This window comes from Bombyx mandarina, chromosome 19 (assembly GCF_030267445.1).
Source record: "Bombyx mandarina strain Sakado chromosome 19, ASM3026744v2".
Lineage (NCBI taxonomy): Eukaryota > Metazoa > Arthropoda > Insecta > Lepidoptera > Bombycidae > Bombyx > Bombyx mandarina.
Window position 1 is genome coordinate 5731802 of NC_143225.1, and position 14172 is coordinate 5745973.

At 35.7% G+C, this 14172-nt stretch overlaps 1 protein-coding gene across 1 annotated transcript; it reads left to right on the top strand.

Moving 5' to 3' along the window:
* The first annotated feature begins 5490 nt into the window (after positions 1-5490).
* On the top strand, positions 5491-14039 carry LOC114243092 (carboxypeptidase B). The gene is made up of 7 exons (XM_028174463.2): positions 5491-5671; positions 10130-10181; positions 10665-10880; positions 11637-11718; positions 11874-12024; positions 12970-13130; positions 13388-14039. The coding sequence occupies exons 1-7, from the start codon at positions 5647-5649 to the stop codon at positions 13982-13984; spliced, it is 1284 nt and encodes a 427-aa protein (XP_028030264.2). The 5' UTR covers positions 5491-5646; the 3' UTR covers positions 13985-14039.
* The last annotated feature ends 133 nt before the right edge of the window (positions 14040-14172 follow it).

Below are 14172 nucleotides of genomic sequence, written 5' to 3' on the forward strand. Positions count from 1 at the left end.
AAATTCTATTCCGGTTTAAGCTTGGAATGACTAGGTGCAAAACAAAAATATTTCTGAAATAACACTGTAATTCTGTTTCACTATATTTTAGCTAAGCCATACTGATATTATTAGCTGTGTTGATCGAAGGCCATTAGGCATTTAAAATACCACCTGCACCTTCGTTGATAAGATATGCGTGTCTTAAATATTGTTTTAGTTAAGTATGAATTGCTTGCATGAGCAATGTCCTCATGAGTAATTTAAATCTATATATATAAAAATGAATTGCTGTTCGTTAGTCTCGCTAAAACTCGAGAACGGTTGGACCGATTTGGCTAATTTTGGTCTTGAATGATTTGTGGAAGTCTAGGCAACGTTTAAAAGGTAAATAAATATGAAAATGCTCGGAATTATATAAAAATAACAATTTTGTTTGTCCTTTGATGTGTCCCCCATCGGACGGATTCCTTTTGTCTTTTATTTATCGATTGAGGCACTACGAAGTCTGCTACGGGTCAGCTAGTAGATTATAAAATATAATGCTATCATAATGTAAGTTTTAAAAATATTTAATAATAAAATATTACCTATAAGCGTGGCTGTTAGTTGACGATTGAGCAGCTGTCGACGGCGCGGGCTCATGTGTGTATTCGATTTCATTTGATTCCGAGACGAAAACGGTGAAGCCTTTTTCGATTACTCAATTGACGAGAAATCTCGATTCCTTATGCTACTCATCTCAAACATATGTTCGCTTTCATCGATATTTTTTATGGTTTGTTTTGAATAATAATATATAGATAACGGATACGAAATATTTTACTGCGACAAATTGAAAAGCGATTTGTAACTCGGTATGAATTTGACCGTAAGGAATGGCCGTTTGTCGAGAACATTGTTTATCATAAGAAGAGAGTTAGCGTTCACATAATTATTTCATTCAGTACTGCAACGTTTTATTGTTTTTAAGTAGCACATGTTTGTTCAAGTTTCAAGCTCATTCACATTTCTCTGGTAATGAAACAGTCACTGTACTACTACTTTTATTTTTTATTGCCCTTGTAGGCAGCCGAGCATACGGCCCACTTGATGGTGAGTGGTTACCGTCGCCCATGGACTTCAGCAATGCCAGCGGCAGAGCCAAGCCGCTGCCTACCGCTTTGTTAATTTTCATTACACAATTAAACTAAAGCCTTCGTCAAACAGAACGCGTACTTAGCGCCGCGTACTTAACGTCGCGCTCTTTTCATGTCACACAAATTGACTAGATGAGTCCAACGCTCCTTGACGCAACGCATTCGCTAAATCATAGTGCCTTTCGATAGCAGTGTGAAAATTTAAAAGTATTAAGAAATTGAGTGATTCAGATGTGGCATTGTATAGGCATGGGTATTTGCTAACTATTTATATCATTTTTTCGGGCATTATCTAGTATTTTAATACACATTCACTCGGACGCTAAAATAAAATTTGTAAAAAATTACAACGCCTGACGTCAAAGCTTCCTAACGCCGCGACAGAGCGCTGCGTACTTATAGCGCTGGGGCTCTGTTTGACGGTATGTTACCATAGTAGTACAACACATCTCGGCGTCATAGCGCGGCATCAGTTTAGCGCTCTGACGCGTGCTAATTACGCGTTCTGTTTGACGAAGCCTTAAGTATCCAACTTAGGATTCTTATAGTCGATATCCCCATTTATCAAATGACACACGCTTTCGTCAGAGTGTAGGCTCGTAACAGGACTTCTTTGTCTGAAGCATCAAAACAAAACCGTATTTCTTTTAAAAGACCTCACCGTGAAAAGACTCCTCAGTCATTGATCCCTGTAAACGTATTCATTCAATTGAAGAATTCGTTTCGCGTTTTGTCTAATTATTATCGTGATTTTCTCATTAAGTATCAAAACGACTATGTATGGTTTTTCTTTTTCATTTGAAAAGAAAAACTTTCAATATTATTTTTTAAATTTCTTTCTTTTGTGTTTTTGGAAGAATTACATTACAACTAATTTAATAAATTCGATGGTCTAACTAGGAGATGTATCCGATTTAAATTTAGAATAGAACTATAATTGTTCTTCAAAGAAGATTTGACATAATATTGATAGCGCTATGTTGTGAAATAGTTGGCTAAATAAATATTAATATAAATACATAGTTAATTTTTTTATGTTTTTTATTTCTTTTTATTGATTTGATGGGTGGACGAGCTCACAGCCCACTTGGTGTTAAGTGGTTACTGGAGCCCATAGACATTTACAACGTAAATGCCGCCAACCACCTTGAGATATGATGTCTGAGGTCTCAGTATAGTTACAACGGCTGCCCCACCCTTCAAACCAAAACGCATTACTGCTTCATGACAGAAATAGGTAGGGTGGTGGTACCTACCCGCGCGGACTCACAAGAAGTCCTACCACAAGTAAAAACGTAAGCTTATGTGTATGTATCAACATTTATTCATTATCGATCATCACGATGAAAGAATAATAGCGCCTGTTATCTAAAATCCCTAAAATTTACATAATTCCTGGTGTTAGGGCGCTTAAGGAGCCAAATGGTATTTACGACTATTGTACCTATCCCTACAGAAGCAGTAATGCGTACCGCTGAGAAGCTTAAAACAATAATAATACAATACGATTTATACCTTATATTTTAAGGTCCGTCCCTTTGCGTGTAAATGACCCTTGGTCATCAATTAAGACCAGCTCGTTTTTGCAAAGAAAACAAATATTCGAGCCCCCGATTACGGCGCTTCAACTTGATACATGAGTAACATTTTTACTTATGGTATGACCTCTTGTGAGTCCGCATTGATAGGTACCACCACCCTGCCTATTTCTGCCGTGAAGCAGTAATGCGTTTCGGTTTGAAGGGTGGGGCAGCCGTTGTAACTATACTGAGACCTTAGAACTTATATCTCAAGGTGGGTGGCGGCATTTACGTTGTAGATGTCTATGGGCTCCAGTAACCACTTAACATCAGGTGGGCTGTGAACTCATGTAAGCAATAAATAAATAAAAAACAGAGAAGCAATAGAAATCGTCTAAATACAAAGACACTTCTGCTAAAGTGCACGTAAGTTTGTCCCTGCAATAATAAGCTGAAGTCCGTTACCGGTGATGCGTGGTAAACTCGTTCCTTACAATGATTGCAGTTCAATAAACCTTAATAGCTTAATGCTTTAAATAAGTTCATTGCCACAGAGAAGTCAATACTGGTTCGACGCTACAATTTTGTACGACACTTAATTATGGGAATACGTACGACTGGGATACCTATTCTCAAAATCGTATCGAGTAGGCAGTATCGAGTTCGATATTCTTCATCACGGCCATATCAGTAGCAATATTCAATTACCGAATGCAATCCTTCAAAAAAATTTAGCGACTACAAAAAAAAGAGAATTCAATAACCTATAATTATAAAAGTAATTGAACTACTTATGGGAATAATTAATAAGGGGAAAAATAAACAATTGCCTAGGTTGTGTGTAGAGTTGCTTTGATACAAGGGTTTAAGATACATATGTGCTTAGAAAAGAGTGGGACTTCGAACTTAGTTGGCAAGTGTTGGATGAATTAGGAAAAAAGGGAAATCACTAAGAATGTGTTTTCCGAGTGCTATGACATGTCTTTCTTCAAACGAGGCTTGCGGAGAGTACTTAATGGTAGGCAGCGGCTTAGTTCTGCCCCTGGTATTGCTGACGTCCATGAGCGACGGTGACCACTTACCATCAGGTGTGCCGTATGCTCGTCTGCCTACAAAGGCAATAAAAAAAAATGTTACTGGTTATTTGTGGGTAGACTGTAACGAAGTGACATGAGTATTGTCAATCTTGATATCCCATAGTTCCACTGGAAGGAAATGGTGAAGAAGGTCGGAAACTTTTATACATAATGGTCATAGGTCTATCCATCTAATTCATTCTATCGGTGTGTATTATGAACTAAAAAAACACAGTCTGCTGGTAGGCATATATGTATATGCCTACCAGCAGACTGTGTTTTAAAATGATAAATATATGTAAAATACATATATTTATCATTTTAAATATATGTATATTTAAAATGATAAAGTCAAATTAAAATAAATTGATGGACTAAATCATGGTACACTAAAGAGACTGTCCCTGTTTTCCCTAATATCACATTATCGTAAGCTCACATGTGTTGATATTGCCATTTGGTTTATTGCATGAGCTCTGCTGTTCATTTGAATTATTCCATTTTTCCCATATGTTCATTTAAAAAACCCTCAAACATGAAAAGAGAGAGAGAGAGTATTCTTTATTGTACACCAAAAAATAAATAAACAATGCGATACATTAAATACAAAAAAGTACTATTGACGGTATTATCGCTAAGAGCGATCTCTGGATCTCGCAATTGTCTGGAACAATCATCAGGTGGACAAGAATAATTTGGAAACGAATTACGCACGGTTTACCAATCCAGTGAAATGTAGACATATACACACACATAAACATACATACATATATCATGTAAATACACATACAAATACACAATTTAATATAATAATAATTATTAAAAATTTTGCTTCTTTACACATAAATAAGAATAAGCAAGAGAGTGTACTTTACTTAGAAGCTGCATTAGGTTTTCAAGCTGCGTAAAGAATTTGATCTAGTATTGGAAGATTTTCAATATAGTTTATTGATACTTATAAGAATTTAATAAAGTCGAATGCGTCGGCGTGGAACCCGACTCGGCGCATCCATCAGACCGTTTCAAGTTTTCACTTTAACTTAACCTTTGTGTTTCTTCTACCTCAATGAAAATTATTGATCATAAACTTGCATGTAATTCATTTTATCTGACACTGCGCCTGTTTTTGTCTATAGTATTCCATAAATAATAAGCAGTGTAATATTATATTTTTATTACGAGTATATATATCTAATTACTAACGAAAAGGATAATAATTACAAACTTTAAGAACGACTTTAAATTATGAGCCACTCTGAGGCTTTCTATCACGACTACTTACAAATATTCAAGAGAGCATATTTCTTAGTGAACAATATATATATATAATTGTTACTCACCATCTAAATATGTTTATCGGTACGAGAGCAGACGAACTTATAGCCCATCTTGTGTTACGGGAACTTATAGAAATCATAACGCGTATGTCACTAAGCAACCTAAGATTTGGAGTCGGTGCGATGAATTTTTACCTATATTGCATAATTGTTGCCTCATTCTCCAAATCGAAATGCAATATTGTTAATGATCATTTATTGCAGATTTATTGCAGATCTATTGCAATCATCTTTGAAAAATAAATTCAATCCGTTGCTTTGTTATGTGAAATCAGAAGACACCGGTTCGCGTTTTGATAATGTCATAATAATTTTAATTGTACGATGTAAAAGATCGGTAGAGTACACAAACAAGTTTCATTATAAAGATTCGAGGTAGGCCGGGCTTGTTTTTAGGGTGCCTTGGTACCGTTATTTCCACCCGTGGCCTGGATCCACGGTGCTAGGCTGTCGTCTGACAGTGCGCAGGCGCCATCAGCGGTGAGCGCACGATCGCTCTACAACCAAACATACCTTTTACGTATAATAACCATTTTAATTGCTTGAAATTGTATTTTCTGATTGTGTTGTATTTGTGGTAATTATTTGAAAAATAATGTCGTGGATTTCGTTGGTGCTTAGTGAGTACACATTCTTTTTTTTTTTAAAACTCAATACTTATATTATTTTTTTTGTTTTTAAGTAACATATTATTATGTCTAAATTAGGAAAAACTTAATTTAAATATGGAAAAAAAATATGGATATGACAAACGATTTGTTTATATTTCTAACAAAATTAGGAAATTTAATCCTGTAATTGTAAGCCGTAACACGCGCTACAGGATAATTAAAATAAATTCATACTGTGACAAAGTAGTCATTTTTCATTATTAAACTATAAACGGAAAATAGATTATTGCACCAACAAAATATACTCTACGTGGAGGAATTTAATGTCTATCTGTCTACCTTAGAGCAGAGACAGATGAGAGGCATTAATTATTTATTTTATTAATCTTTGGAAAAATAAATGTACACAATTTGCTAATTTTTTATAAAGATAAATAAAACAGAAATATGGTAAATAATGTTTAAAAAAATAAATTACACAATTAAAAGTTTCGCACCTGTTTTAATGATGATTTTTTTCGTTTGAACTTTCAAAATCTGTTTTAAGTCGTCGTAAATTTTTAATCGCAGGAATTAAAACGCCAAATGACATGAAGTAGTAGCAGAATCGGTATTATTTAAAAATACCGAGGTTAAAATAAGTTATGATTTCAGTTTCAGAGATTTTGAAACGGCTTATTTAGAGTATAGGTAGAGGTTTTAATATCGAAACCGCGGCCCTAAATCTAACGGCGTGTTATCACACTTTTGTACTTATCAATACGATGTTGATATCGTATTGTTCGGGCTGGTATCACCTGGTATAAATTCCTGGTATAAATTCTACTGAAAAACCATCATGGTTTGTGATTTACAGAATAAAATATCCGTTATAACATGACAAACTTTTTACGTTCGTCCAATTGTGTGTCTAAATTCGACCAAATTAGTAATAGGTGAAAATTTAAGCATATTGGTAATTAGAGCAACTAAACAAAGAAAAAAGAAAATCGGTCAACAAAGATAGGAGAAGAGAATAAGGTATTGAACTGTTAATGTTTCAAGGTAAAGGTAAAAGCAGTAACAAGTCTGTGCTCTGTTCGATAGTACTAATGCAATCGAAACATCGATTTTATGTTGGAAGGCGGAAGACTAGCGGAAATATTCGTGACATCTATGCGCCGTGAGATTTCCAGCCCATAAAAAAAAAAAACAAATCGTTTTCACGCTTCTTCAACCTCATAATTAACGTGAACATAAAACGTTTTTAATTAAATCAATAAAATCGAACTAATTATAGGTACTGCTGCGTAATACCAATTAGAGATTTAAATTACAGCAAATTACCGTGACCACGCCTAATGGGATCACGATACGATTGTTAGTTTTTAAAATGCCTATTAAGAAGAAAAAAAGCAAAGTATCTGATAAGGACTTCGTTGTTTCAGAAAAAACACAAGTAGCAATTTAATGAGGGTTAACTACACTGCCTAACATTATATGCTCATGCACATCGACGCTCATGTTTATTTACAAGAAACTTACTTTTATTTTTATTTTACTGTCGTCTAAAGAAATCACGTACCTACGGTAACATCAAATATGTTTAGATTGGTAGATAGTAACACAGAATTGAAAACTATCGAATACAACAAAACTAGTTTTAAGACAATTAACAAGAAAGTTCATGTTACAGTATATAACGTTGTCTAAGTATTTGTTGTTATCGTTATAAATTCCTTTTTTATAGATGCCCAAATAAATCGAAGAATATCCTAGCTTTGGGACTCTTTTTGTAGAATATGATAAATCTTCCTAACACGTATAAGTGAAGTTTTACTTTTTATTTAAAGACGCAACGTGAGATATATATTTTTTTGCTTTAGACTCGTTTCGTTTTTGTTTGTGTAACATTTTATACGCATCCATCAAAAATAGATATTATATTTACGAAAACAGCGATTATAAGAAATTGTGGCCTGTGGGTGTGTGGAGCGCTAGTGAGAGCTTCTTGTTATTCCTCTCGCACCCCCACGACTGGATGGCGATGACGTCATGATTCATTATAAGCAGGTTTTTTTTTAATTGCTTAGGTGGGTGGACGATCAAGTAGGTGGAGTGCTTACCGGAACTACATAGACAACATAAATGCCGCCAAAAATAAAATTGAGCGGAGCACTGTTCTCGTTAGCGTAAATGTTAGCTAAGTTCTCCCAGTTTGAGTCCGGTGAGCTCTTCCACTAGCCAGTTAAGTAGGAAAAAACAAAAACCTTCCATTTTCCAATAAATTCTTTGGTTGCCTTTTACGACACCTACGGTAAATGAAATGAAGCAGCAGTTTCCTTTCAGGCTATTTCGGAATTTAATTTTTATGTAATTTTCTTTGTATCAGAAGATGCTAGAAATTCGTCGAAAGAAAATTTGCGTCAATATTTCTATAGGAAGTAGCAACAGTTGTTTGTGGCCTAAACGATATGGACGCCAGGACGAATTCGTATTAAGTGATGCGACTGTGCCGGTGTTCCAATCCCGCAGCTACCCTTTTTCTAATAAAATACGTACTAAACACATGTTCATAAATTACTTCCACGATGAAGAAATAATCATCATCATTGACAGCTTATTTTAGTCCACTGTTGGACATAGGCCTCTCCCAAGGCACGTCACACGACGCGATCGTGGTCTTCTCATCTCTATACACTGCCTGCTATTCTGCGTATATCATCGCTCCAACTTGTTAATGGGAAGGAATAATATAAAGGAACAGTACCGTATTACTAAAAAGAAATCCGCAAAAATTATAATTTTTCGTAATTTGTGGTCGTAGGACTTCTTGTGAATCCCCACGGATTTATATCTGACCATTTCATTTTAGTATACATACAACCGAGAATTGTACCTCTTGTCTCAAGGTGGGTTGTGGGGCGTTATTTGCGTAGTGTTGTCTATGAGCCTATAGCCTATGTCTATAATACCAGGTGAAGTATGAGCTCATTTGCCAGTCTTTTTTTCTTTTTTTTCCCTACCTATGCTGATAGCCTTGAGAGGCTATTTCAGCTTCACCCTAAAGTTTGTAGGTGAGCTCACGGGGCTCAACCGGAGAGTTGCTAACACTGACCTTAGCAAGAGCAGTGCTTCGCAGAATCTACCACCGGGTCGGAAACGCGACCCACTGAGAAGATCCGGTGAGAAACTCAGTGGGCTGTGTCTATGGGGTTAATTCGCTCGGGTTCGACAAGGACGGTGACTTACCCGTCAATGACGTTAAGCGACTACCGATGAACAACATGAAGTTGAAGTTTCAATTGCATTAAAACAACCATTATTCTTGCTTCTCTTAATCCTTAATTATCATTTGAATTAACGGAATCCCCCCAAGTATATGCCATAACATAAATATATAATATTACTGTAACGTTAACACAGGCACATAATATTGAAAGCAGCCTGTTTTATTTGATTAAATCAGGCCTCATTATAATCGACGAAATCATATTCAAACATCCTTTTTAATCCCATAAAGGATCTAACGAGAAGTAATTTCACTTTCTGTATTACTCATTCACTTTCACTCGAAATTTAAAAACAGATCGGAAGGAATATTTTTGCGGATACGTAATAACCATGAATATTACAAAATTAATATTATGATACCATATAACGCAATTCAAAGTGCCGCGTCCATTCATAAAGATGGCTATTAAATTAATAGCTTAAATAAAATCGTGATTCTTGTCGATCAAAGACTGGTATAAAATCAGTTGATAAATTGGTCGAAGCCTCGATATAAAGAGCCCAATTATTTGAAGCCCGATGAGTGGATGTCTTCTTAAATTAAGTATTCGATTCGATGCAAGTTGATCCTCGGACGGCGGTGACACCAATATCTTTGCCAATGCTCCACAAACCTAATGAGGAGAAAGTGAGCCCATTTACGTATGTTCACGTCGCGAAATCCCGTTTCTGTTAGTCAGGGATTCATGTCCTGAATTCTTAATTTTACCTACAAACATATATAAATGACAAAAAAAGTATTTTTGTTGATTTAATAATATACACACCTACAAACATATATAAATGACAAAAAAAGTATTTTTGTTGATTTAATAATATACACACCTGCCTTTATTTTTATTGCTCTTGTAGGCAGACGAGCATACGGCCTACCTGATGGTGAGTGGTTACCGTCGCCCATGGACTTCGGCAATGCCAGGGGCAGAGCCAAGCCGCTGCCTACCGCTTAATACTATCCACAAGCCACGTTTGAAGAAGGACATTTCATAGCGTTCGGGAAAATACCTTAGATTTAAATTCACTCTGCGTAAACACATAAATCAACAAGAATACATCGGGCATCTATCTTGTTATCTATTAACGCTTTTTTAAATGAATATTCTATTTAAAGTCTAGCGGACGGTATTACGATTTTTTTTTTGTATTTTAACTATGAAATTCATTGGTGGCTATAAACATAATAATTTCTCTTAGGTATCCTTGGACTATGGAGTAACGTGCGCTGTGATGTCAACAAATACGAAAAGTATGTATAAAAACACCGAAATTACTTTTACGAACTAGTAAAAAAAAAAAAAAAAATGTGTGCAATTCACACGTGGTAGAAGTGAAACCTTCCAAAATTAAAATACAATTATCCTAAACGTCTTAAGTATATGTAAAATTTTGTCATTAGTAAATAATTGTAAGGTAGCGCCCTCTGTGAATTGATATTTTAATTTCACGTATAATCCTAAATTAAAATTCACTACAAGAGCTTTCATACACACGTTAGTATTAAAAAATCTCACAGATGGCGCTGTATTAAATAGTATGTATATTTCTGTCTCATTCTTTGCTGGCTTCATCCTACACATTTTTGTATTTGTGTCTCTTACCTGTCGTTTTTTCCGTTGCATCCGGTTTGAAATCACAACGATTCTAAAGAAGTTTTCACTTCAAAAACAATCCATGCTTTTGGAACAAGGTTGCTATTAAAAGATCTAACTGAAATAATACATCTGTGCAGTTACACACTTATACGTCTGTTCCCCGAGACTACGAGTCAATTGGAGAACATCACACGCTTTGAAGATGTTGATAATCAAGTAGAAATATTAAAGCAAAGCAGAGGAATTAATGACAGCTTAGATCTTATAGTCCCGCCAAATAAGCTCGGCTACGTTCAAAGCTATGCCCAAAACACGAATTTGACTTATGAAATTAAGCGAAGAAATTATGGAAGGTAAGAATTAATATGAAGTGTTTGTATACATTTGTATTTATGATTAATCTATTTAAGCATTTCAAAAATTTCAAAGCATTTCAATTCGTATTTCATAGAATTTAAAGGTGATTTTCTAAAATGATATAGATGGGAGTAAATGACATTTCAGTTGAATACAATTTGTTTCCCGAGCGCTATGACATGGCCTTCTTTAGACGAGACTTGCGGAGAGTACTTAATGCTTCGACGAAGACTTAATGGTAGGCAGCGGCTTTGCTCTGCTCCTGGCATTGCTGACGTCCATGAGCGACGGTAACCACTCACTATCAGGTGGGCCGTATGCAAACTAAGGCAATAAAAAAAGAAATATAACTATGAAATGTTTTGGGAGTCCGAAGCGTGACAGTTGTAAAATGATTTAAGTAAATATATTTTTTTTTAAATGAATCTGATTATAAGCTCCGGTTGCCACTTAATATTATAGTGGGCCGTGAGCTCGTTTTACCCGTCATAGCAAATAGAAAACCATTGACTATTTACTTATACGATAACGTTATGAAATGTACGTACGCAATGATTGAAAAACGTACATATGAGTTGTAGAACATATAGATTAAAATTATGCGGTAGGCAGCGGCTTGGCTCTGCCCCTGGCATTGCTGAAGTCCATGGGCGACGGTAACCACTCACCATCAGGCGGGCCGTATGCTCATCTGCCTACAAGGGCAATAAAAAAAAAGTGTTTTCAATAGATGTTTGTCGTTTTTCTTTTAGATCTTTTGAGTCACCAGAACGAGTTCCAAGAAGGCGCCTACTTCGTGGACTCAACGTTTTCGAATATAATTCACATGCCGCTGTAAGTTAGAATACTTTAATGGTTTAAATAGTTTAATTAGAATTTCTAGCCAAAAACACAGCTGTTTACTGTTACTTTTAAGATACATGCAAGTAACTTAAATTGTTATAAAATTAAATTAATATATTAAAGTTTTTATAAAACAACTCGAATAGATCCAAGACTATTTGGACACAGTGGCAAAAAGATACCCGGATCTCGTTCGTCTCCAAGTCCTGGGTACCAGCTACCAAGGCAGAGTGATGAGGCTCGTGAAAATATCCTCCAATCCAAGTGCCGGAAATCCTATTATATTTATTGATGCTGGTAAGCAATTTTATATTTCCATTTGTCACTAAAACTGTTAGTGAATTTGAATTTGAATCAGAAATAAAAATAATCAAAATCAGCAATTACTCATTGTATGGGCTAGTCTTAAGGCGATGAAGTTTTTTTTTATATAGATCAATTAGACAGATAGCTTACTTTGAATAGGTAATCTAACTTCATCTCCACCTGATATGAGGCAATTACAGAATTTCAGAAATACCACTTGAATGCTACCGCTTGCTTTGAGAAGCAAGATCTCAATTGTATTTAAATAATAGCAGACCTATATCTCAAGTCGGGAAGACTCGCTTCGCGTTAGAAAACACCGGCGCTATCACAACTTATCACCAGGAGTTAAGAGATGAATTAATGACTGAGTTGATCTAGTAAAGTCTGGTCCATAGTCTGAAGGACAAGGTCGATCGGTAATTAAAGTTTTTGCCTGCAATTTGAGAGATGAAAGAGTCACTTAATCAGTTATCTCCACGTGTGTAAGCTAAGTTCCCTGTCTAAGATTAAAATCAAATCAAGTCATATTTATGCAGTATAAATATAGAATAGCCAGATGATATTTATGTGTGCCTTTAAGCATGTTCACGAAACATACTTTCGTCCGTTTTTAACCGTGGTTCATTTAGGAACGACTTTTCTTTTATGGGGTTGTGGTAATCACTAATGCAGACTCACAAGAAACCCTACCACCAGTAACTAGGAAATTATTTCTTCTACGGGTTTGATTTTTGTTACAAGATGCTGTTCCTTCACCGTGGAACATTTGTTAAGTGCGTATTTCACTAGAAAAATCGGCACATTCGCATCGTTTGATACGAAAGTACTCGGAGGACTTCAAAATAGTGTAACAGTAGTAGATTTATATATTTTAAAATCTTGAAGTCTTATTAATTGATGATCTTAATGTAAAAAAATAATTGACTAAAACAGGTATTCATGCCAGAGAATGGGTTGCACCCGCTATGGCATTGTACGTCATTCATCGACTGATCAATGATCCTGAAGCAAAAAACGACTTGAATGGTGTTGATTGGTACATCCTGCCAGTCGTAAATCCTGATGGATATGAATACACAAGAAACAGTAGAAACGTAAGTTCCGAATCAAATTATTATATTTAAAAATTCTTATTATTTGAAACAGTTAAAATGGTTAAATATCATTAATCTTACAACTTAAAATCGGCTCCGTAAACCTTTTTCATTTTACTTAAATTAAATTACTAGAAATTTATTACAAGGAAGTTAGTGTGACGCAAAATCTAGTACGTCTAAGTACCTTAATGCATCACATAATTTTGAATTTCGTGGAACAATATTGAAATAAAGCATATTTAATTCAATCTCAGAATCGTTTGTGGCGAAAAACAAGATCGAAACATGCCAACTGCTATGGCGTGGACGGTAACCGCAACTACGGCTTCAAATGGGCGGTCAGTGGGGTCTCCTACAACCCATGCAACAAGGAAACTTACGCCGGCCCCGAACCCTTCTCAGAACCTGAAACGCAAATAGTCAGAAACGTTATGATGGAGAACGCTAAACGGATGAAGCTCTACGTCTCCATTCACTCTTATGGTCAGTACCTGGTTTACCCCTGGGGTTATACAGGAGATTTCTTGCCGAAAGAGTGGAAGAAGCTTGACAGCTTAGCCAGAGCCGTCTCAGACGCTATTCAGCGGGTCGGAGGGCAACCCTTCAAAGTAATGAGCGCTGGTAAATGGTACCCGGCTGCAGGAGGAAGCGACGACTTTGCATTTGGAGCTGTTGGAGTTCCTTACTCCTACACAATGGAATTGACCGACGGCTATGAATTCGTATACCCTGAACCGCTGCTCAGAAAGGTTCTGCCTCAATTTTATGAAGGTTTTAGAGTAATGGGAAATCAAATCAGGAAAGAGTTTAGTAACATCAGGAATAGAAGATTCGCGGTGTACCGTTTTTGAAGACTGAATCTACAAGTATGTGGCTCGCGAAATAAATAAAACACTGAATATAAAATGTCATTTTATTTGATTTGATTTAAGGCCTATACTGGAATTATAAATTGTTTTCTATGATTGTGTAGTTATATGTATATTTTTTTCAATATGCAGTTATTGAATACGATACAATTCGCTGTGTATTTACGAGT

What these genes read in the sequence shown, in the direction of transcription:
- LOC114243092 (XM_028174463.2), top strand. Translation starts at nt 5,647, where the DNA reads ATGTCGTGGATTTCGTTGGTGCTTA. An exon ending in GTGGATTTCGTTGGTGCTTA is followed by an intron (nt 5,672 to 10,129) that starts GTGAGTACACAT and finishes AATTTCTCTTAG; the next exon opens with GTATCCTTGGACTATGGAGT. An exon ending in AATATAATTCACATGCCGCT is followed by an intron (nt 11,719 to 11,873) that starts GTAAGTTAGAAT and finishes CAACTCGAATAG; the next exon opens with ATCCAAGACTATTTGGACAC.